The 24,586-nt window shown below is 36.3% G+C and overlaps 1 protein-coding gene across 1 annotated transcript in view; it reads left to right on the plus strand.

The window, feature by feature from the left end:
• Positions 1-24,586, plus strand: part of ZGRF1 (zinc finger GRF-type containing 1) — a 69,236-nt gene that overhangs the window by 5,624 nt on the left and 39,026 nt on the right. Inside the window, exons 4-9 of the mRNA XM_032633616.1 lie at positions 5,482-5,541; positions 7,877-8,062; positions 8,375-10,586; positions 20,034-20,107; positions 21,865-21,915; positions 23,701-23,784. Of these exons, the coding sequence (XP_032489507.1) occupies positions 5,482-5,541; positions 7,877-8,062; positions 8,375-10,586; positions 20,034-20,107; positions 21,865-21,915; positions 23,701-23,784 (2,667 nt within the window). The remainder of the gene's footprint in view (positions 1-5,481; positions 5,542-7,876; positions 8,063-8,374; positions 10,587-20,033; positions 20,108-21,864; positions 21,916-23,700; positions 23,785-24,586) is intronic.

Below are 24,586 nucleotides of genomic sequence, written 5' to 3' on the forward strand. Positions count from 1 at the left end.
TTCTTAACCACTGTGCCACCAGGGAAGTCCTGGCACACTTTTTCTCTTTGCAGGTAATAAGAGTTTAACTATACAGAAAAAACTACTATTAAAATATATTTCTAGGGCTTCCCTGGTGGCGCAGTGGTTGAGAGTCCGCCTGCCGATGCAGGGGACACGGGTTCGTGCCCCGGTCCGGGAAGATCCCACATAACGCAGAGCGGCTGGGCCTGTGAGCCATGGCTGCTGAGCCTGCGCGTCCGGAGCCTGTGCTCCGCAACGGGAGAGGCCACAACAGTGAGAGGCCCGTGTACTGCAAAAAAGAAAAAAACAAACAAACAAAAAAATATATATTTCTAACACAATAATGCTCACAGTGTAATGGTACATAGAGTTGACATACCATTTTAGAAAAGCTGCCAATTTCTGAAATTATGTATAGAATTCTTCTATTTTTGGATTTTCTTTGAATCTGTTATTTTATGATATGATCCTATCAGTCCTGAGAAAATTATTTACTAGGATAATCGTCAACCCTGCTAGATATGGTGATCCTTCCTTGGGTTTCCCATCCTGATTATCTCCATCTGTCAAATTTTCATGTTCTTCTCTTATCAGTTCTCGTGACCTTATTTAACACCCTTGTCTCTTCCATTCTTCACAACACTTCTTCATTTGACTTCTGTGACACCATGCTCTCCTGATGTTGCTTACTGCCCACTTCTGAGTATTTTCTGTGGGCTCATTCTCTTCCCATACTTAAAATTTTAGTCAGGACTCAGGATTACATGCTCTTATATGTAAAGATATATAAATTATCTCTGTCTCTCTCTCTTTGTCACTCTCTCTATGGAGAAGACAGAGATTTATTGTAAGGAATTGGCTTATGTGATCATGGAGGCTGACGAGTCCCACCATCTGTAGTTGGCAAGCTGGAGACCCAGGAGAACTAATAATGTGGTTTTAGTGTTTATGCCAACAGGCTTGAGACCCAGGAAGAGCCAGTATTTCAGTATGAGTCAGAGGTAGGAAAAAACTGTTGTCTCAGCTCAAAGACAGTCAGGCAGGAGGAGTTTTCTCTTACTTGGCCGTTGTGTTCTATATAGGCCCTCCACGGATGGGATGAGGCCCAGCCACAGAGCAATCTGCTGTAGTCATTTATTTTATTGAGGTATAGTTTTGACATTTAAGTTTCAGGTGTACAACTTAATGATTTGATATTTATATACATTGAAGAATGATCATAATAAGTCTACTTACCATCCATCACCATCCATAGTTAGAAAAATTCTTTTTCTTTTCTTGTGATGAGGGCTTTTAAGATTTACTCTCAGCAACTTTCAAATATACAATACAGTGTTATTAACTATAGTCACCATACTGTACATTATATCCCCATGACTTATTTATTTTGTAGTGGATATTTGTATCTTTTGACCCCCTTCACCCATTTGGCCCATCACCCTGTTTTGATTTCTTTAAAAAAAACTTATCAAGTGCTTACTGTGTACCAGGCATAATGCTTTAAATGTATCAACTTACTTAGTCTTTATAAGTCCCCTATTAGTTAGGTACTATTTTTATCTTTATTTTATTGATGATGAAGCTAAGGCTCAGAGAGATGAAGCCCATAGATCTCACAGCTAGAAAGTGGAGGAGTCATTTATTAATTTAGATTTTTTGGCTCCAGAGCCCATGCCCTAACCATTCTATTGTTTCTTTTAATATTACTAATTTAAAAGAAGAACTTTATTATAAATGAGTTGATAACATATAGGACACATTGACAAGATTGTGGCCTCCTGAATGAAGCCAGCAGTTAAAGATCTCCATATTCTGTCCTTGTTCTACATATCTATCACTCTGAAATTATCACTAAGAGAAAATTTTTAATGTAGAAAGACTACTTATCATTTTTTAAATTAACATTTGATTTATTAAAACAGAAAAGTAGGAATTCCCTGGTGGTCTAGTGGTTAGGCCTCTGCGCTTTCACTCAGGTTCAACCCCTGGTTGGGGAATTAAGATCCCACAAGCTGTGCGGTGTGGCCAAAGAAAATAAAATAAAAGAGATGGTAGGGAAGGAAGTGAGCACTATTCTTTAAAAACAAAAACAAAAACAACAACAACAAAAAACCAGAAAAGTAAAAGAAAAATTAGTTTTGCCTTAAGCCGTGAATTTCAGCTTACAGATCCTATTCAGTTTATAAACCTAGTTTAGTTTAACTTTTAGTTGAGTCCTAGCTTAATATTCAGTCAACTTAAGTCAAACAGGCTAGATACTTTTAAACTAATTAATCCATTCACTGTCCAATGCTGTTCTGTAAAACTCTGGGGTTTTTTTTTGGGTGTTCTTCCTATTCAGTTAAGGCCAAGTCTTTAAAATCTTATAGTTTGTGTTATGTTAAAAAGACATATGATTGGATTCTGCCTGTCTTTCATGTCTTCTTCTGGTACAAAATCATAAGTATTAAGGTTATACTAGTGGTATTATCCAACCTTATCTTCAACTATAGCTTATATTTATTGAGTGTCCATTATATACCTCACACTGATAGGTTACAGAAAAGCAAGATAAATACAAGTTAGTCCCAGAGAGTTTTTCTATGATCCAGGAAAATTAATAATCTCATATCCTAACCCTTGTTCCCAAATCCAAGTTATTGTTTACAGTATTTTTCTTGATAGTAATGCCTTTTCTCTATGTATTCAGATTCTTACTGTCAGGGTTATTCATCTTCCATTAACTGAGTCATCATTCAGTAAACATATGTTGCTGCTGGGCAGTGGGAAAATTCAAATAAGACGTATGGAAGCAGTGTAGAAGAGCAGTTAATGTCAAATAGACATTAGCCTGAATCCTTCTCTTCACTTACTAGATGTGTAATCTTAGCAAGTTATTTAGTCCCTCAAGGCGTATAGTCTCTTCTTTGTAAAGTGGGGAAAATGATACTTCATAAAGTTTTCTTGAGGGTTAAATAAGATAACAAATAAACCTCTTAACGAAGTACCTGGCACATTTTAAGCATGCAATAAATAGTAACTGTTATAGTTTTTGTCTTCAAGGGAATTTTATCTAAGCGCCTAAGGATTAGAGTATATACAGAGATATGCTTAAGGGTCTATGAGATTACAAATGAGAGACATCAAAATTGGACTCTGGTTCAGAGAAGTCTTTCCAGATGAAGAGTATTTTTTTGAGTATTTGTTTTGTTTTGTAAACAAAATTGATAGGTCGGAAGGAGGGGAGCTGAAGATTGAAGATTGTGTCATTGCTGTAACAGTGTTGAGGTGTGGAACAGTGTGAAATATTTCTGGGGAATTATGAACAATTGACTCTGGCTGGAATGAAGGTCCCATGTGGGCAAACTGTAGAATACACAGCTAAAGAGGTAGGCAGGAGCCATATCATGAAGGACTTTGTGTGCTCAGCTTGAGGAGCCAGTGAAGAATTAGGAGTAGAAGAATGACATAATCATGTCTCTATTTTAGAAAGATCACTCTGGCAGCAATGTCTAACATACCTTTTAAGTTATGTAGGATGAAAGATTGGATTTTGGAAGACAGTTATAATAAAGAGGCTATAAAATAATGTAGATGAAAAGTGATGGGGGTCTGACTAAGGAGGCCTTAGCACTGACAATGGAGAGAAAGGATGATTAGAGAGAAATTGTGAAAATATTATAGAATCTTAAGGTCTTGGATATGGAAGGTGAAGAGAATCCAGAATGACTTCAGGTTTCTGTATTATGATTATGGTATTGAGTGAGATAGGATATCTGAAAAAGAAAAGCAAGTTTAGGGGGAACAATGAAGATTTACAGTTTCATTTTGAACATACCGAATTTTCAGTGTCATCAAAACACTCAAGTAATATGGCGATAGGGACCTGGAACTCAGGAAACAGTTTTGGGCTACTGATGCAGATTGGGCGTACTTGGCATTTAGATGATATTTGAAGCTCCTGGAGTGGATTCATTCATTCATTTATTTAACAAATACTTTTTGAGCACCTGTTAGGAGTTACACACTGTTCTAGCAGATGCAGCAGGTAACAAAACAGTTAAATCCCTGGCTTTGTGGAAATAACATGGAGGAGACAGACCAGTAAACTAAATGAAGATGTATGTCTAGTGAGTTAGGCAAACAACAAGTAGAGTGAGCAAGGGTAAGAATGAAGATAAAGGGGACTATGTAGGCCTTATTGGCTAATGTAGGGACTTTTGTCTTATTCTTTGGGAGCTGTGGAGACATTTGAGCAGAAGTGTGACATGAATTTTGTGAATAATATGCTCAGGGATGGAGAATAGAATGTAAAGAGTAGAGAAGAAAAGGTAGGAGACCTTAGAAATACCAGAATTTTTAACGGCTTTATTGAGATATAATTCACACATTTTTCATTACACCCATTTAAAGTATACAACTCGATATATTCACAGAGTTTTGCAACTATTACTGCAGTCTAATTTTAGAATATTTTTGTCACCCCAGGAAGAAATACTATAAAGGCACTACTCAGTCCTAATCTGCTTACTGTCTCGACACAGTTGTGTATCCTGGACTATTCACATGAATGGAATGATACAATAAGTGGTCTTTTGCAAATGACTTCTTTCATTTAGCATGTTTTCAAGGTTCATCCATGTTGAAGCATGTACCAATACTTTATTCCTTTTTATTGCTGAATAATATTCTACTTTATGGATATATCCCACTTTGTTTATCCATTCATCAATTGATGAACTTTTTTGAGTTGTTCCTACTTTTTGGTATTATGAACAATGCTGCTCTGAACATTTGTATGCAAGTTTTTCTGAAAACATGTTTTCATTTCTCTGTATGTATATCGTACTTAGGACTGGAATTGCTGGATCATGTGGTAACTCTGTGTTCAATCTTTTAAGGAACTGCTAACTATTATCCAAAGTGATGGAAACAGCAATGTTTAAGGGGCTAGTAGAGAAGCCGCTATGAAAAATGGCTAGAGAGCTAGAGAGACACGAGGAGAAAGCCAGAAAATGACAATCACCTTGGTTTCCTTTTTCTCCCATATCCTGCATGTTCCATAAGTTTTACTCTTTATGCCTCTTATACAATTGTCTTATCCCAGTGCTAATGACTTATTTCAGACTCTAATTATCTCCTTGATCCTTCATATCACACCATTACAATAATCTCTTTACTGATCGTGTTTCCTGTTTTGCCTCCTGTAACTCATTCCAATTCTGTCTTCTCCCTGATTCCATTCCAAGATTCTCCTGGTAGGGAATAAGTTGTTGAATTTATGTGTATGCCTTTGCTCTTTTGCACACACTGAATGGATGCTTAGAAAACATTTGAGATAGATGCACTTTCTAATCCAGGTTTACAAAGTGGGTAATCCTTTCATTACATGATTTGCTTATATAACAATTTTTGATTTGCTTTGAAGATGTTTAAGAAAAGTGGAATTGTGTTGTGTCCCTTTTTAACATTTTTAACACTTTTTTTGTTTTAATATAGGCAATTCTATACGATGACAAAGGAGAATGTTTGGAGAGTTTATTTCTTAAGTGCCTTGAGGTATTTTAATTTATCTTATTTTTAAGTTATTGTTAAATCTTAATTCCTTTGTGAATATTGTTAAATAGTATAGTAATGGTACTAATACTAGTAATTATAGCTAGTATTTATTGAACATTTATTATTAGCCAGACTCTGCTAAAAGCTTTTAGGTACTTTTTCATTTAACCTTTATACAACCCTGGGGTTTTTTTTTTTTTTTTTTTTTGCGGTACGCAGGCCTCTCACTGTTGTGGCCTCTCCCATTGCGGAGCACAGGCTCCAGACGCGCAGGCTCAGTGGCCATGGCTCACAGGCCCAGCCGCTCCGCGGCATGTGGGATCTTCCCGGAACGGGGCATGAAACCGTGTCCCCTGCATCGGCAGGCGGACTCTCAACCACTGCACCACCAGGGAAGCCTGGACCCTGTGATTTTTATAGATTAGGAGTATAGTACTGAAAGTTTAAATAACTTGCCCATGCTTATAGAGTTAAAGTGGTAAGGCTGAGATTTGAACCCAGAAAGTGACTCTAAATCTATATATGGTTTTGATAAGCAGAGACCTACAGTGGGATATATTTTGTGAAATTATTCCTATTTAAAATATTTTCTCAAATATTTATTCCATGTTTTCCTCTGTTGGAAAATGGAAGGGAATATTTTAGTGTAAAGAATAAGGATATTAGAATTTGTTTGTTCTTGGTTTATTTCCCACTTTCACATACTTCCTAGGTAACCTAACCTCTCTGTGTTCAGCTTCTCGGCTGTCAAATGTAGACCGGAGACAGCCTACTCGGTTGGTGGGAAAGTTAGAAATAGCTTAGGCAAAGTGCCTAGCAGTTTAGTACAGTGATTTTCAAAGTGCTAAAATGCATGCATATTCTTATTATCACTGTGTTGATTTTGGCCATGGTACTTAACCTGTTTTTAAATTTTATGACAGTAGTGGTTGTGGAATTTTTATACTTACCAAAAGAGGGTCTTGGAGAAGCACTGTTTTAGTAGATACTTAGTGATGGTAATGACTGTTGTTATTACTTCATGAGTAAAGATTGAGCACATTATCTGTGATAATACACAGATTTTGTATATTATCAACTAGGTTGATAATCTTATGTTTATGCTGCAGTCAGAAGTGGTGGCAAGTGCTGTATTTGTTAATTAAAGTGATTAAAAATGCTTTCTTGGGAATATGATTAAGAACTAAGAATAATTTGTGATAATTATGAGTATGTATCTAATTCACATTAATTTATAAAGATATATATATAACTGATTATTTAATAGCTTTCATTGTTTTTTAATTAATTTTTTTTAGCTGCATTGGGTCTTTGTTGCTGCGTAAAGGGTTTCTCTAGTTGTGGTGAGCGGGGGCTACTCTTCGTTGCGGTGCGCGGGCTTCTCATTGCAGTGGCTTCTCTTGTTGCGAAGCACAGGCTCTAGGTGCGCAGGCTCAGTAGTTGTGGCTCACGGGCTCTAGAGCGCAGGCTCAGTAGTTGTGGCTCACGGGCTCTAGAGCGCAGGCTCAGTAGTTGTGGCGCATGGGCTTACTTGCTCTGTGGCATGTGGGATCTTCCCGGACCAGGGCTCAAACCCGTGTCCCCTGCATTGGCAGGCAGATTCTTAACCACTGCACCACCAGGGAAGTCCCTAATAGCTCTAATTTAAAAATTACATTTAGATTTATGAATTCTAGGTGAATTGAGAGGAGGCATCTTTTCCTTGCTTGTCTTTGTATCCTCAGCATGTAACAAAAGTTCTCACATAGGTCCCTAATATGTATTTTTTTTAGTATAAATTTATTTATTTATTTTTGGCTGTGTTGGGTCTTCGTTGCTGCGTGCGGGCTTTCTCTAGTTGCGGCGAACAGGGGCTACTCTTTGTTGCGGTGCACGAACTTCTCGTTGAGGTGGCTTCTCTTGTTGCAGAGCACGGGCTCTAGGCATGAGGGCTTCAGTAGTTGTGGCTCGCGGGCTCTAGAGAGCCGGCTCAGTAGTTGTGGTGCACGGGCTTAGTTGCTCTGCGGCATATGGGATCTTCCCGGACCAGGGCTTGAACCCGTGTCCCCTGCATGTCCAGGCAGATTCTTAACCACCGCACCACCAGGGAAGTCCCCCTAATATATATTGTTGAATAAACAAATTAGTGAATTTTTTTTGTTGTATTACTTTTTTTTGTTCTTGTTGATAGTTAACTAGTGCATAGTAATCAATAATTTAGTTATCGATTCATTCATTCAACAACTATTTATTGAATATCCATTGTGTCTTTGCTTGTGCTAGAAGCTTATTGGAACACATAAGTAATCAAATAATTAGATGTATATGATCTTGATGTTAATTCTTTAAAATTTAGGTGAAACCTGGAGATGATTTAGAAAGTGATCGATACTTAATCACAGTTGAGGAGGTTAAAGTTACTGGAAGCACAGCTGTCAAACAGGATGTTGTTAAAGAAGCACCAGCATTGAATTCAAAGAGGTTTATATCTTCTGGCCGATCCCTTGGGTGTCAGCCTGCTGGTTTAAAAAGGAAGTTTGCTGTAAGTTTCTCTGTTGAAAATAATAAATCAATATATATTTATAAAATTGTTTTAAGAAGTAGTGAATTGTGAAGATATTAAATTAAAACAGTGTATGATTAAAACAGTGCTTCATAGTATATGCCTAGGTAGAAAGGAAGTAAACCTTAATCTTAATACAAATGAGTGTTTGCATTTTAGCTTAGCAAACTTTATATCTTAATTATTACCTTGTGAAACATCCACATTCCTTTTTCTTTTTTTTTTTAGTCAGTTCATTTTACATTTTCTTTATAGGATATAGAACAGCTAATAATTGTTTAATATTTTTAGGGTTTTCAAGGACCGCGTCAAGTGCCGAAGAAAATGGTTATTACAGAAAATAATGAATCGGCTGCTTCATTTGAAGCTAAGAAGCCTGGTCCTATTTTTCTTTCTCCATTCTACAGCACACCTCCTTTGTTTTCTACAGTTGGCAAGAAAGATATAAATAATATACCAACAGACCCTGAGAACATTGTCACTTACAAGAACAGAGAGAGAAATGGCATACCTTTTTCTTCACTTGTTTCTACTTCGTCCTTCAAGGTTAACCCAGAAATGCTATGTGAAGAAAATTATTTTTGCTCTCCTGTCAGTTTTGTAAATAAGCATTCAGATTCTTTACTGACCAATGAGCCTGTGAAAAGAGATAGTTTGGTATCTCACTGTTTAGGAGTTTCACAAAATATTAGAAGCAAAGCCCAAATATTAGCTCTTCTGAAGTCCAAATCAACTAGTCCGTCTAAGGAACTAAATTCTGAGATTACAGGACATTTCCCTCAGATGCAACCACAAGGAAGTTTAAAAATTCCTACTAAACCAAAGTGCTTGATTGAACAAGAAGAGTATGCTGAGGTGAAGAGCACAGAAAGTTTACACTACCAGCATCAATCAGAAAATACCATGAGAAATAAAAGCCGATGGGCCATGTATTTATCCTCACAGAGTTCGCCTATACATTCCTCTGCGGTAGATGGAAATCATATAGAAAAAAAACCCAAGGCCCAAGTTGGTAATTTAAACTTGAAAGACCTTTTGGTGCAAAAAAGGATACAGGTCTTTGAAACAGGTGCTGAAAATGGAAAAAACTGTAATGAAGACAAGCCAGTAGATGATAATGATCAGACCTGGGATCAAGAAGGAAAATTAGAAATTCCTTCATTATGTGAAAGCAGCAGCTTACCAGTTTCCTGTAGTAACGCAGAAAATGATGGCTTGTTATCAGAATCTGACATTCAAAAAAATAATAAAAGACTTCTTAATCAAAATGACCAGATGGGCATAAAAGGGTCAATTCTCATTAGAAAAAAAGCTCGGGAGATAGATATACGTGGAACACCAGAAAAGGAGTATAAACATCTACAAATTGAATCTTCACTAAGTAACAATTCTGGGATCTCTGATGATAATACGGACATATTTTCTAAAAGTAGTACTAATAATGAACTCCTTAATAATATTCATGAACCTATGAGTAATGTAACACAGCCACTTGTGGAGGTCACATTTAATCTAAAGAATTTTGAAACCAGTGACACTGAGGAGGAATCAGAGGAAAGCAACAGAATTTCCCAGGATTCAGAGGGTTGGGTGAAAGAAACTTTGGTTAATGATGGCAATTCAAGATGTGAGAATATAAGCTGTAAAGAAGTTGGCAGTGAACACTTGCCTCTCTTAACGTCTACTGGGGGCAAACTATCAGAGACATTTCCCATGAAAGAGATTCTGCCATCACAGTTTTGTGATAAAACGTGTGTAGGTTTTGACAGAGGACCTTGGAAAGCTGGAAACACTGAGAAAGAAATAGAGGAGGAGTGGAGTGACACATTAAGCAATTTTGACTCATCCTTAGAGTGGACTGATGATGTATATGCAGAAAATAATGAAGGCAGTAATAAATCTATTAGTGCTTCATTCCCAAATAAATCTGAAAGTATAAACATGAATTTACATATTCCTCATTTTTTAAACATAGCCACTCATCAGAATCCTGAAAAAAACCTATTTTCAGAACAGGCTCAGCCTCGGCCTCTTATTATGGGAAGTGACTTGGACAAAAATACCAAACAGGTTTTACCATTAACCTCTAGCAGTGACAACAGTATCCAGCTATTAAATGCCAGTCAGATTCACTCTGAAGAATGTATTGCACTTGATAAATCACATACCCAAGTTTCCAATTCTTTGTTTTGCCCTTTGGGAAAAAAACATCCTATTTCCAAAGACACAGAATCACATGTTCCTGAATCTGAAGACTTGGGAAGGACTAGAAGTTTACCCCAGGACTGTATTGATGTAGAAACTGCTGGAGAAAGCAAACAATACTGGAATAATCCTAGACATTCTTCAGAACTTTCCAGATTAGTAAATAGCATTTCCCTATTAAAATCATTGTCTGAACACAGTACGGCTTTGGAAGGCTTGGAAGTATTGAAAAAGAGGAATACCGCTTTTAAACAACAAGGAACTCGGCAGACTAATGAGCCAGATAGCAATCCTGAAGGTTAGAATGTCATGTCTGTTTTGGATTGTTCTCTTTATAGTTCAAAGGATGAGATATTTGCTCTGGAGGCTACATTAAGAATTACATGGTATTTAAATAGGTACTACATGTACTTGATAAAATCAACTGTAATAGAGGATAATATAGTGAAAAGTAAGTCTCCTTCCTACCACAGCCCTTCAGTCCACTCAGAATTAGCAGTCTTCTTCCAGAGTATCCTTTCAAAAATATGTTATGTGTATATAAGCATATATAGGCACATATAAGCAAATATGTGTGTGTGTTATAATCCATTCCTGTCGTTATACATTTTTGGTCATGTGCTAGGAGATACTTTTTTAAGAAAAAAGTCATGAGCTCATATTGATATCTCTAACTCCAGTTCTAAACCACAGGGTTCTTCCTTTCTTCCCTTCATTACATAATTGTGTTTCTTTATTCTCAGAGTGGAAAGGGTCCTGGTGCCCAGCAGCATCAGTATATTTACTTCCTCAATTCTATGGTGCGCACCAAATGGTTTCCAAATTGTTAAACCAATATCACTACTGGCAAAAAAAATTGTAAAGCTTACAAATTTCTTGGAGTTTTTCTTTGTTTGCATTTTTTTTTAAACTGGTTGTGTTTTGGTTCTTTGTTTGTGTTTAGAGTATATCCTGAGAATATAGAGTTGGAGTATTATGTTCCAAAGTTATTGGGTACTTTTTTTTCTTTACCGTGATTATGTTATCATTTGATATATAGTTAAGTTCATCGTCTATATTTCGTATGAGGATATAGCTGATTTATTCTTTAAAAAAAATTTTTTTCTGACTATGTAGAATATTAACTGAGTATAAAAATCAAAACTGTATAAAGACATATACTCAGATTCCTTCCTTATGCCTTCCATCCTATTCCTACCTGCTGTAGGTAACCAATATATCATACTTGTGGTCTGGTTTTTATTTTTTACTTTTTTGCAAAAATAAACACCTCCCGGTATAAATTCTTGTTTCCCTTTATTCAACATAAGATACTGTGCTCTGTATTCTTTAGCACCTTGATTCTTTTCACTTAATAATATATCCTGGAAATCACTACCTATCACATCATAGGACTCATCCTCATTTTATTTGTTTATAGCTATATAATATTTTACTGTGTGGATGAACCATCATTTTTGCAACCAGTCTCCAGTATTTTGCTATTGCAAATAATGTGACAATAAGTAACTTTATATATCTGTATCTATATAACTATATGGACTTTTTGCATGTTACTGCAGGTATGTCTTCAGGGCAAATTCCTAGCAGTAAGGTTGTTGGGTAAAGTTGTGTCTTTGTTAGATACTTCAAAATTCTCTTGAATCATACCATTTCTCATTCCCACCAATAATGTATGAGAGTGCCTGTTTCTCCATAGCATTGCCAGTAGAGTATTTTGCCAAGCTTTTGAATTTTTACCAATCTAATAGATGAGAAATGAGAGTGTATTTTAAATTTGTATTTCTATCACTACAAGTGAAATTGAGCTTTTCATATGTTTAAGCGTCATTTGTATGTCTTTTTTCATGAATAGTCTGCTCTACTTTTTTGTCCAGTCTTTTAATGGTTGTTGGTCTTTTATTCTCTTTTACTTGGAAGAGCTCTTTATATATTAGAAATAGCAGCCCTTTATCTATGTTGCAGATATTTTCTTTCAGTATGTCATTGATTGGTCTTTTGACTTGGCTTGTGGTACGTTGCCAATAACATTTTTTTTTTAAGAAAAATAATATTATAGGACATAAATATTATGTACACATGAATGTGAATGAACAGTGTACTCAAAAGTTAAAATTGAACTCTTCTTTGAATATCTCAAGGAATCCCTGAGAAAAATAGGAATAAATTATTGTACCTAGTAAAATGTTTCTTTCAAATGTAGTTAAATATGATGACTATTATTACAGTTTATTTTCTTTTAAAAAAAAATAAATTTTATTTATTTATTTTTGGCTGCGTCAGGTCTTCGTTGCTGCTTGTGGGCTTTCTCTAGCTGTGGCAAGTGGGGGGCTACTCTTCGTTGTGGTGCGCGGGCTTCTCATTGTGGTTTCTTCTGTTGCGGAGCACGGGTTCTAAGCACGCAGGCTTCAGTAGTTGTGGCATGCAGGCTCGGTAGTTGTGGATCACGGGCTCTAGAGTGCAGGCTCGGTAGTTGTGATGCATGGGCTTAGTTGCTCCGCGGCATGTGGGATCTTCCCGGACTGGGGCTGGAACCTGTGTCCCCTGCATTGGCAGGAGGATTCTTAACCATTGTGCCACCAGGGAAGTCCCTACAGTTTATTTTCTAAAAAATTAAAAATAAGAAGAAACCTATTGAAAAATAAATATGGGTAGGTGTAGTTATGCAATGTCATATAAGGAGATAAATTCCTAATATGAAGGTTTAGAAATTACAGAATTCAGTTTTGGGAAATTTATTCTTTTTTCTTACCAAGTTGGAAAAGAGGATTACAGTTGATTCTCATTATTTGTGGTGGTTGTGTTCTATAAAGTTACCAAACAGTGGATTAGTGAAAAATAGGCCATTGCTTTTTGGAGAAATGCAGGGTTAGGTTCCTTCAAACCTCTGGTCAGAACATTTTCATCAACTGATCAGTACAAAACCTTGTTTTATGTATGTTTTCATTTAAAGATGCCTTATTTAACATATATTGGTGATTGACTGAACTTATGACCAATAGCACTGTAACTGACTCATGCCTGAATGAAACTTACCACGTGTTTCCTACATAAGGGACATCAGAGCCTTCTTGCACTTAGGAACACTAGGCAGCACTATGCTTAGAGAACATTTTAAATAGCAAAGTCACCAATAAAAAGCCCCCAAATATGAAAAATGTACTAAAAAGATCACAAAAAGGACACTTGTTTGTAGCATGAGGGCTGGAATTAGAAGGCAGAACGTCGCCTTGTTCTACCTCAGCTGGGAATGTGCATGTCAAGCAACTCACTTTTTGTAGCTCTGCATGTCTGCAGATGACCTCAGAAACACAGTATTGATTTGGGGGTTACAAATAAATTTTAGCAAATAGGCAGAATCTGTGAATAGTGAGGATTGACTGTATTTTCTGATATAAATATATTTCTCTAAAAATGATTAAGTTGGTTTTCTTGAGACAATTTGAGAATTGGAATTTTTTTTATTGGAATATAGCAAATGACTTCATGGATTTTAATACAGAATTAGAGAAGAATCTGTTTTACCACCATTTTAGAATGTGTGAAAGTGTTAAAAAACATTTTCTCCATTATCTTCAAGTTTTTGTGAGATGACTGGATATATTTTATAAACGTTAATTTAGAATTTTATTCTTGAGTGAAGGCAGTAAAGGGAAAAATAATTTTCATCCAGTGTCTTCTTAAAATTCCTTTTATAAATAACCTCAAGTTCCAAAATCCACTTATTTTTGTTTCATTTGGTATAGTCTGAATGTTTACAGGAAAATAATGAAACCAAAAGTAACAATTGGCAAAAAGTGAAGTTTGCACTGGATATGGCTATTTTTTTTTTTTAGTTATTGAATGTCTTTTTAAAAAAATTAATTAATTATTTTTGGCTGCGTTTGGTCTTCGTTACTGTGCGAGGGCTTTTCTCTAGTTGTGGTGAGCGGGGGCTACTCTTCGTCGCGGTGCATGGGCTTCTCATTGCAGTGGCTTCTCCTGTTGCGGAGCATGGGCTCTAGGCACACGGGCTTTAGTAGTTGCAGCACACGGGCTCAGTAGTTGTGGCTCGCGGGCTCTAGAGTGCAGGCTCAGTAGTTGTGGCACACGGGCTTAGTTGCTCCACGGCATGTGGGATCTTCCCGGACCAGGGCTTGAACCCGTGTCCCCTGCATTGGCAGGCAGATTCTTATCCAGTGCGCCACCAGGGAAGCCCCATGGCTATACTTTTTAATGGTAGTTATCACTAAAATTATAGTCTTATTGGTGACTTTGCAAGAAACTGAGATTATTGAATTTCTTTTAAGGGAAAAATCCCATTTTAAACAGATACCTGATAAGGTGGTTTGGCGTAGCCACCCTGTCCTCCTTTTTTTTTTCCTTTTGCACTTTCCTTTCTTTTTTTCCCCCTTTTTTCCTTTAACATCTTTATTGGAGTATAATTGCTTTACAGTGTTGTGTTAGCTTCTGCTGTATAACACAGTGAATCAGCTATATGCATACGTATATCCCCATATCCCTTCCCTCTTGCGTCTCCCTCCCACCTCCTTATCCCACCCCTCTAGGTGGTCGCACAGCACCGAGCTGATCTACCTGTGCTATGCAGCTGCTTCCCACTAGCTAGCTATTTTACATTTGGTAGTGTATATATGTCATTGTTACTCTCTCACTTCGTCCCAGCTTACCCTTCCCCCTCCCCGTGTCCTCAAGTCCATTCTCTACGTCTGCATCTTTATTTCTGTCCTGCCCCTAGGTTCATCAGAACCATTTTTTTTCTAGATTCTATACATATGCGTTAGCATACCATATTTGTTTTTCCCTTTCTGACTTACTTCACTCTGTATAACCAACTCTAGGTCCATCCACCTCACTACAAGTAACTCAATTTTGCTTCCTTTTATGGCTGAGTAATATTCCATTGTATATATGTGCCACATCTTCTTTATCCATTCATCTGTTGATGGACATTTAGGTTGCTTCCATGTCCAGGCTGTTGTAAATAGTGCTGCAATGAATATTGTGGTATATGACTCTTTTTGAATTACGGTTTTCTTAGGATATTATGCCCAGTAGTGGGATTGCTGGGTCGTATGGTAGTTCTATTTTTAGTTTTTTTAAGGAAACTCCATACTGTTCTCCTTAGTGGCTATATCAATTTACATTCCCACCAACAGTGCAAGAGGGTTCCCTTTTCTCCGCACCCTCTCCAGCATTTATCATTTGTAGATTTTTTGATGATGGCCATTCTGACTGGTGTGAGATGATATCTCATTGTAGTTTTGATTTGCATTTCTCTAGTGATTAGTGATGTTGAGCATCCTTTCATGTGTTTGTTGGCAATCTATATCTTCTTTGGAGAAATGTCTATTTAGGTCTTCTGCCCATTTTTGAATTGGTTTGTTTTTTTTCTTTTGGCGGTATGCGGGCCTCTCACTGTTGTGGCCTCTCCCGTTGTGGAGCACAGGCTCCAGACGCGCGGGCTCAGTGGCCATGGCTCACGGGCCCAGCCGCTCCACGGCATGTGGGATCCTCCCGGACTGGGGCACGAACCCGTGTCCCCGGCACTGGCAGGCAGACTCTCAACCACTGCGCCACCAGGGAAGTCCCCCTGTTATGTTTTATGTCATAGAGTGTCCTGCCTACATTTTCCTTTAAGAGTTTTTATAGGGTCTGGCCTTACATTTAGGTCTTTAATCCATTTTGAGTTTATTTTTGTGTATGGTGTTAGGAAGTGGTCTAATTTCATTCTTTTACATGTAGCTGTCCAGTTTTCCCAGCACCACTTATTGAAGAGGCAATCTTTCCTCCATCGTATACTCTTGCCTCCTTTATCAAAGATAAGGTGACCATATGTGTGTGGGTTTATCTCTGGGCTTTCTATCCTGTTCCATTGATCTCTATTTCTGTTTTGTGTCAGTACCATACTGCCCTGATTACTGTAGCTTTGTAGTATAGTCTGAAGTCTGGGAGCCTGATTCCTCCAGCTCCACTTTTCTTAAGATTGCTTTGGCTATTCGGGGTCTTTTGTGTTTCCATACAAATTGTGAAATTTTTTGTTCTAGTTCTGTAAAAAATGCCATTGGTAGTTTGATAGGGATTGCATTGGATATGTAGATTGCTTTGGGTAGTATAGTCATTTTCACAATGTTGATTCTTCCAATCCAAGAACATGGTATATCTCTCCATCTGTTGGTATCATCTTCAATTTCTTACATCAGTGTCTTATAGTTTTCTGCATACAGGTCTTTTGTCTCCTTGAGTAGGTTTATTCCTAGGTATTTTATTCTTTTTGTTGCAGTGGTAAATGGGAGTGTTTCCTTAATTTCTCTTTCAGATTTTTCATCATTAGTGTATAGGAATGCAAGAGATTTCTGTGCCTTAATTTTGTATCCTGCTGCTTTACCAAATTCATTGATTAGCTCTAGTACTTTTCTGGTAGTATCTTTAGGATTCTCTATGTATAGTATCATGTCATCTGCAACAGTGACAGTTTTACTTCTTCTTTTCTGAACTGGATTCCTTTTATTTTTCTTCTCTGATTGCTGTGGCTAAAACTTCCGAAACTATGTTGTATAATAATGGTGAGAGCGGGCAACCTTGTCTTGTGCCTGACCTTAGTGGAAATGCTTTCAGTTATTCACCATTGAGAATGATGTTGGCTGTGGGTTTGTCATATATGGCCTTTATTATGTTGAGGTAGGTTCCCTCTGTGCCTAGTTTTGGAGAGTTTTTATCATAAATGGGTGTTGAATTTTGTCAAAAACTTTTTCTGCATCTATTGAGATGATCATGTGGTTTTTATACTTCATTTTGTTAATATGGTGTATCACATTGATTGATTTGCATATATTGAAGAATCCTTGCATTTCTGGGATAAACCCCATTTGATCATGGTGTACTATCCTTTAATGTGCTGTTGGATTCTGTTTGCTAATATTTTGTTGAGGATTTTTGCATCTGTGTTCATCAGAGATATTGGCCTGTAGTTTTCTATTTTTGTGACATTTTTGTCTGGTTTTGGTATCAGGGTGATGGTGGCGTAGTAGAATGAGTTTGAGAGTATTCCTCCCTCTGCTATATTTTGGAAGAGTTTGAGAAGGATGGGTGTTAGCTCTTCTCTAAATGTTTGATAGAATTTGCCTGTGAAGCCATCTGGTCCTGGGCTTTTGTTTGTTGGAAGATTTTTATTTATTTATTTATTTATTTATTTTTTGGAGTACGCAGGCCTCTCACTGTTGTGGCCTCTCCCATTGTGGAGCACAGGCTCCGGACGCGCAGGCTCAGCGGCCATGGCTCATGAGCCCAGCCGCTCTGCGGCATGTGGGATCCTTCCGGACTGGGGCACGAACCCGCATCCCCTGCATCGGCAGACGGACTCTCAACCACTGCGCCACCACGGAAGCCCCCTGTTGGAAGATTTTTAATCACAGTTTCAATTTCAGTGCTTGTGATTGGTCTATTTATATTTTCAGTTTCTTCCTGGTTCAGTCTCAGAAGGTTGTGCTTTTCTAAGAATTTGTCCATTTCTTCAGGTTGTCCATTTTATTGGCATATAGTTGCTTGTAGTAATCTCTCACGATCCTTTGTATTTCTGCAGTGTCAGTTGTTACTTCTCCTTTTTCATTTCCAATTCTGTTGATTTGAGTCTTCTCACATTTTTTCGTGATGAGTCTGGCTAATGGTTTATCAATTTTGTTTATCTTTTCAAAGAACAAGCTTTTAGTTTTATTGATCCTTGATGTTGTTTCCTTCATTTCTTTTTCATCTGTTTCTGATCTAATCTTTATGATTTTTTTCCTTCTGCTAACTTTGGGGTTTTTTTGTTCTTTCTCTAATTGCGTTAGGTATAAGGTTAGGTTGTTTATTTGAGTAGTTTCTTGAGGTAGGATTTTATTGCTGTAAACTTCCCTCTTAGAACTGCTTTTGCTGCATACCATAGATTTTGGGTTGTTGTGTTTTCATTGTCATTTGTTTCTAGGTATTTTCTGATTTCCTCTTTGATTTCTTCAGTGATCTCTTGGTTATTTAGGAGTGTATTGTTTAGCCTTCATGTGTTTGTATTTTTTACAGTTTTTTTTCCTGTAATTGATATCTAGTCTCATAGCGATGTGGTTGGGAAAGATACTTAATATGATTTCAGTTTTCTTAAATTTAGTAAGGCTTGATTTGTGACCCAGAATATGGTCTGTCCTGGAGAATGTTCCATGAGCACTTGAGAAGAAAGTGTATTCTGTTGTTTTTGGATGGAATGTCCTATAAATATCAATTACATCCATCTTGTTTAATGTGTCATTTAAAGCTTGTGTTTCCTTATTTATTTTCATTTTGGATGATCTGTCCATTCGTGAAAGTGAGGTGTGAAAGTCCCCTACTATTATCGTGTCACAGTCGATTTCCCCTTTTATGGCTGTTAGCATTTGCCTTATGTATTGAGGTACTCCTATGTTGGGTGCATATATATTTATAATTGTTATATCTTCTTCTTGGATTGATCCCCTGATCATTGTGTAGTGTCCTTCCTTGTCTCTTGTAACATTCTTTATTTTAAAGTCTATTTTATCTGATATGAGTATTGCTACTCCAGCTTTCTTTTGATTCCCATTTGCATGGAATATCTTTTTCCATCCCCTCACTTTCAGTCAGTATGTGTCCCTAGGTCTGAAGTGGGTCTTTTGTAGACAAGCATATATATGGGTCTTGTTTCTGTATCCATCCAGCCAATCTATGTCTTTTGGTTGGAGCATTTAATCCATTTACATTTAAGGTAATTATTGATATGTATGTTCCTATTACCATTTTCTTAATTGTTTTGGGTTTGTTTTTGTAGATCTTTTCCTTCTCTTGTATTTCCTGCCTAGAGAAGTTCCTTTAGCATTTGTTGTAAAGCTGGTTTGGTGGTGCTGAATTCTAATAACTTTTGCTTATCTGTAAAAGTTTTAATTTCTCTGAATGAGATCCTTGCTGGGTAGAGTAATCTTGGTTGCAGGTTTTTCTCCTTCATCACTTTAAATATGTCCTGCCAGTCCCTTCTGGCTTGCAGAGTTTCTGCTGAAAGATCAGCTGTTAATCTTATGGGGATTCCTGTATGTTATTTGTTGCTTTTCCCTTTCTGCTTTTAATATTTTTTCTTTGTATTTAATTTTTGATAGTTTCATTAATATGTGTCTCGGTGTGTTTCTCTTTGGGTGTATCCTGTGGGTGGTACTCTCTGCTTCCTGGACTTGATTGACTATTTCGTTTCCCATGTTCGGGAAGTTTTCGACTAATCTCCCAATATTTTCTGAGACCTTTCTCAGAACGCTCTTCTTCGTTCTCAAGCCGGCTGAGATCCCCCCATCCTCCTTTCCATTCTGCAGGCTTGCCAGCTTTTTCTGTCTCAGAGTCTTTACACTTGTTCTGCCTTTCGCCTGAACACCTTTACCCCTGCATAGCTGCTTTTTTCTTGTCTTCAGGTTTCAGCATAAATGTTACTTCCTGTGAGAGATCTCTTCAGGTCATCCTGCTAACGTTACTCTCTCATTTCACCCTGTGTTATGAAACCTTTTTGTATCACGATCTGAATTTATTTATCTTCTGTGTCCCTTTATTTTCAAGGGATCTTGTTTGTTTTGTTCACTGCTGTTTCCCCAGTGCCTGGCATACTGTATTTTGAAAATAATTGTTATATTCCTTGTTTCACTCAGTTTTAGAAATAAGTTTTTAAAATCTTTAGAGCACTACTATATTTATGATGATTAAGATCATTGGATTTTGTCCATTCTAGCTAGGAAACCATTGACTGCAGTAGTTTCACAAGCTATACCAAAGTCTCCTCATCTGAACCAGGATCCTCAACAGGTACATTTTTTTCTGTCAGTATATTTATTATTTTGATATAGAATGTTCTGTAATTTGTAATGATACTATAGAAATACAGGGGTCTGAAGCTATGTTGGTTCATGACCTCTCCTGTATCTTAGTGATTTTTTTTTATTGCATTGCTTGGCCAAAAGAAACCTAGCAGTTCCATTTATTTAGTTAGTAGTATTAAAAACTTAGTAATTTGGTAAGCATTTTGTCTTTTTTTTCCAGTGTTATTGAGATATAATTGACCATATAACATTGTATTAGTTTAAGATGTACAACATAATGATTTGATATATGCATATACTGTGAAATGGTTATGATAAGCATTTTATTTTATTTTATTTTATTTTTGCGGTACGCGGGCCTCTCACTGTTGCGGAGCACAGGCTCCAGACGCGCAGGCTCAGCCGCTCCGCGGCATGTGGGATGTGGGATCTTCCCAGACCGGGGCACGAACCCGTGTCCCCTGCATCGGCAGGCAGGCTCTCAACCACTGCGCCACCAGGGAAGCCCTAAGCATTTTATTTTTAAATAAACACAGTTACTAATGGAATGCATGCACTTGTTGGGTACTGTGCAACTTCTCAAAGCTTGGAATAGATTCAGTTTCTGGGTCCACATTGATTTTTGTATGGCAATTGATTTTTATCATAGCCATTTCCTAAAACCCAGTCACAAAGATATGATGTCACTGACAGAAATGATGTGAAATCTGATGTTGAAACTGAACTACCTTGAGTTTGCAGTTTGTTCCGTTTCTGACAGATGTCTAATGACACTGTGTTTCCCTCAAATTTAAAATACCTTGTGGAGCCTCTGTTGAGTTCACTGTGGCACCCCAAAGTACCTTGTTACAGCAGTTTGGGAACCATGGAAATAATATAAAAAATAATAGTACTAATTAGGATGAAATGAAATTCGACAGTAAGTTATCTAGATTAGTGTTTCTCAGTGAAGATGCTTTTAGCACTTTTGAAGAGACGGTTCTTTCCTTGTTTCATTTACCCCCAGTTTGTATCATATTCTATTTTCCATGTTACTGTTTTTTTAATAATATCAATTTTTTCCTCCTTTTTTTTTTTTAAATACAGAAAAAGGTAAAGAAAAAATAAAACTTACCCTACCACCTGGAGATAATTACTATTAACATTTCCAGCATTTTTGGCCTAATTTTAAAAATATGGTCAGATTGATGGGTACAAATAGTTTTATATCCTTTCTCCTTAATATCATATTGTATTTTCTCACATTATTAAGAACACTTACACATACCTTTTAAAGGTTACTTATCATTTCATCTCGTGGATATCCTATGCTTTGGACAAACAGTTCCCTATTTTGGACATTTAGATCATTTCCAGCATTTTGCTTTTGTAAATAAAACTTTAGTAGATGTTTTTGCACATAAATTATTGTTTACGTTTAGTTATTTCCTTAGATTTGATTCTTAGAAATGGAACTGATAATTTGAGAGGCCAAGAACAACTTTCTTAGATTGTTGATATAAGTCAAATCAAAATATCTCAATGTTTTACAATATGGATATTTGTTTCATTTCATATTTACCAGTACTGAGATCTTTTAAAATTCTTCCTAAGTGAAATAGTATTTAATCGACACTTAGTTTTTATTTCTTTGATTATTAGTAATGGTGACCTTATATTTCTTATGTCTAAAAAAATCTGTATTTTATTTTCTAAGTTACTGTTACCTTTTAGCTTATCTTATATTAATGTTCTGTTCCTAAGATGATAAAAGACAATGAAGTTGAACCAAGTAAATCACTTCAGTCTTTGCAGGTGAGTTAACTTTTAAAATGTAACATAGCCAGAAATTGTATTCATATATATAGGTATGGCATGTAGTTATACGTTTGTATTCTATATTGCCAGTTTTCAAATTTATTTGTAATTAGTTACCCTTTTATACTCATTTAGATGAGTCTACTGTCTTGTATAAGTGTCCTGTGTAGTCAGTAGAATTTGGGTAAATAACAAATATTTTATCATAAAGCTAATTTTTCAAACTTGCAAGCATTACCTAATCCAAGAATTGTCATTGACAATTACAACTGCATCTGCAGGCTCTGTTGCCTAGAACAGTACAAAATAAAACAAAATCCATTGTGGTGACTCAATCATTTTTCACCCTTATATTACAAGATCAAGTATAAAATAATGAACAGTCAGCAGCTGCTTACAAATGATCACATTCTTACTGGGTTTTTTTCACTTGAAAAAAATACGGTTTAGGGCTTCCCTGGTGGCGCAGTGGTTGAGAGTCCGCCTGCTGATGCAGGGGACATGGGTTCGTGCCCTGGTCTGGGAGGATCGCACATGCCGTGGAGCGGCTGGGCCCGTGAGCCATGGCCACTGAGCCTGCGCGTCCGGAGCCTCTGCTCCGCAGCAGGAGAGGCCACAACGGTGAGAGGCCTGTGTACCGCAAAAAAAAAAAAACAAAAACAGAAAAACAAAAGAAAACTTTTTCAAGTATAATTATCACAAAGTATAAATTGCAAATTAACACTATCACTGTTTTTCCCTCCAGGATGAGTTGCCATTTAAATAAATGTCATATATTTTTAAAGCAAAATATTTTATAATCTCACAATAATGAAAAAGGTCTTAGAATTTTTTGCAAAAAAAAAATTTAATCTTTTTAGCATTAATATCAAAGTACATTTGTGTTTTTATAATAGCTTTCTTGCTACAACTCTCTGAATCAAACTCTTCATACACACCTAGTGATAGAAGGAACTTTCAAAACTTAAAATTAGGGTGCTCTTAATATTTAATGCCACCTTCACCTTATTTCTGTAAGTGTGATTAGTCACACAAAGCAAAGGAGCTAGAAGATACAATATGCTAACTAATTTTTTAAACTCACTATATTCAAAAATGCTAGTTCTAAAATATGAGTTGAATGTTTTTAAGATCTACCTGATTGGCAGTTGTGCTTATGTATATTGTTATAAAAGGAAAGTGACTATTATTTGAATAAATACACTATTTTACCTCTTTTAGTGGCAAATTTTTTCTCCATATTTGTTAAACATAAAGAAATTACTTCTACAGTTGAGTTCATTTTCTGAGTCTGTAGTTCATATTAGAAATTATGGCTATTTTATATAGTTACTTGATGAACTAAAAATGACTAGTTGCTGTTGTCTGTATCTTGTGTTTTATGGTGGCTAGAAGATGATTCTCTCTTTAAATAAACTATTACACTTCTTTAATTTTACACTAATTTTTGAATTAAATAATCTGTATTAACATAAATATTAGTATGGGATTTATAACATACCCAGCAATGTTAAAAAAGAATTCAATTAAAAGTTTAGAATTCCAATTTTCTAATATGCTGAGTTTTTAAATTAACTAGTATAGTACTTTCTCTGCTAGAGCACTCCTTTGCCGGGGGTTGCTTATTGTATGTATGTATATAGAGAAGCAAGATGGAGATGACAAGTATCATCATTTTGAAAGGGCAGACTTAACTTTAAGTTTGAGCAATATTTTCCCATCAAACTCATAAACACCTACAAAACTATTTTAGCTAACATACTTATTGATATTTTATCCTAGTTCTTTTCCTTGGGCAGTGAAGAAGAGACTGCTTTTCTAGCTGTTATTCCTAAACAAATGGAGAGAGAAACCTCTGACCCCAAGGTAAAATTTGTGAAGAATTGATTTTCTAAGCCACAGTGTTTTCCTGCTGTTTTTTTACACAACTATCAGAGTTTTCATAAGCAGAAGATTAGTGAGCAAAATGAATTAACCTGGTTTTAAGAACAAGAGACACTAATGACTCCTACCCCTTTCTTTGGTCTTGAGCCCTCTCTCTGTTACTAATGAACTAATAATGCATTATGTATGCATAGGATATCCTAGGGATTGGGCACAAAGATATGTAAAGTACAGTTAATGAATGTTCTGTGTAGAACAAAGTGAAGATGTTTATAACTTTTAATTCATTATAGTTTACTCCACCACTTTTACTTCAGGCTGAAGGGATAGAAGTATATATAACCCAAGCTCTGAGTAATGCTACCCACTCCACAGCAAAAATTGATAGAGACAACAGCATATAAATGGTTGGGTTTTGTAAATAGTGATTCTATTCTTAAAACTCAACAGATCTCTGGAAAGGATCTACATAGCATCAAAGAAAGCAAGGCACCTGTTTGCTTGTAGAGAATTTGTATTCCACATGAAACAAAGCAGAAATATACAGTCTTTAAAGGTTTAGACTTTTTATTGATATATGTTATGTTTTAAAATTCAGAATAATGTTTTCAACAAAACTCTTGTTTCAGAGGCAATTTAGTTCCTTTCAAATGTGTGATTTAGAATCCTCATTTTTAAATGAGAATATTCAGATTATGTATTTTTGTCATTCTATTAATTTATCAGTTAGAAATAAATTCATTCTTTATGTACATTCCTTTGACTCTACATACTCTTATTTTTC

The sequence above is a fragment of the Phocoena sinus genome, chromosome 5 (genome assembly GCF_008692025.1).
Source record: "Phocoena sinus isolate mPhoSin1 chromosome 5, mPhoSin1.pri, whole genome shotgun sequence".
Lineage (NCBI taxonomy): Eukaryota > Metazoa > Chordata > Mammalia > Artiodactyla > Phocoenidae > Phocoena > Phocoena sinus.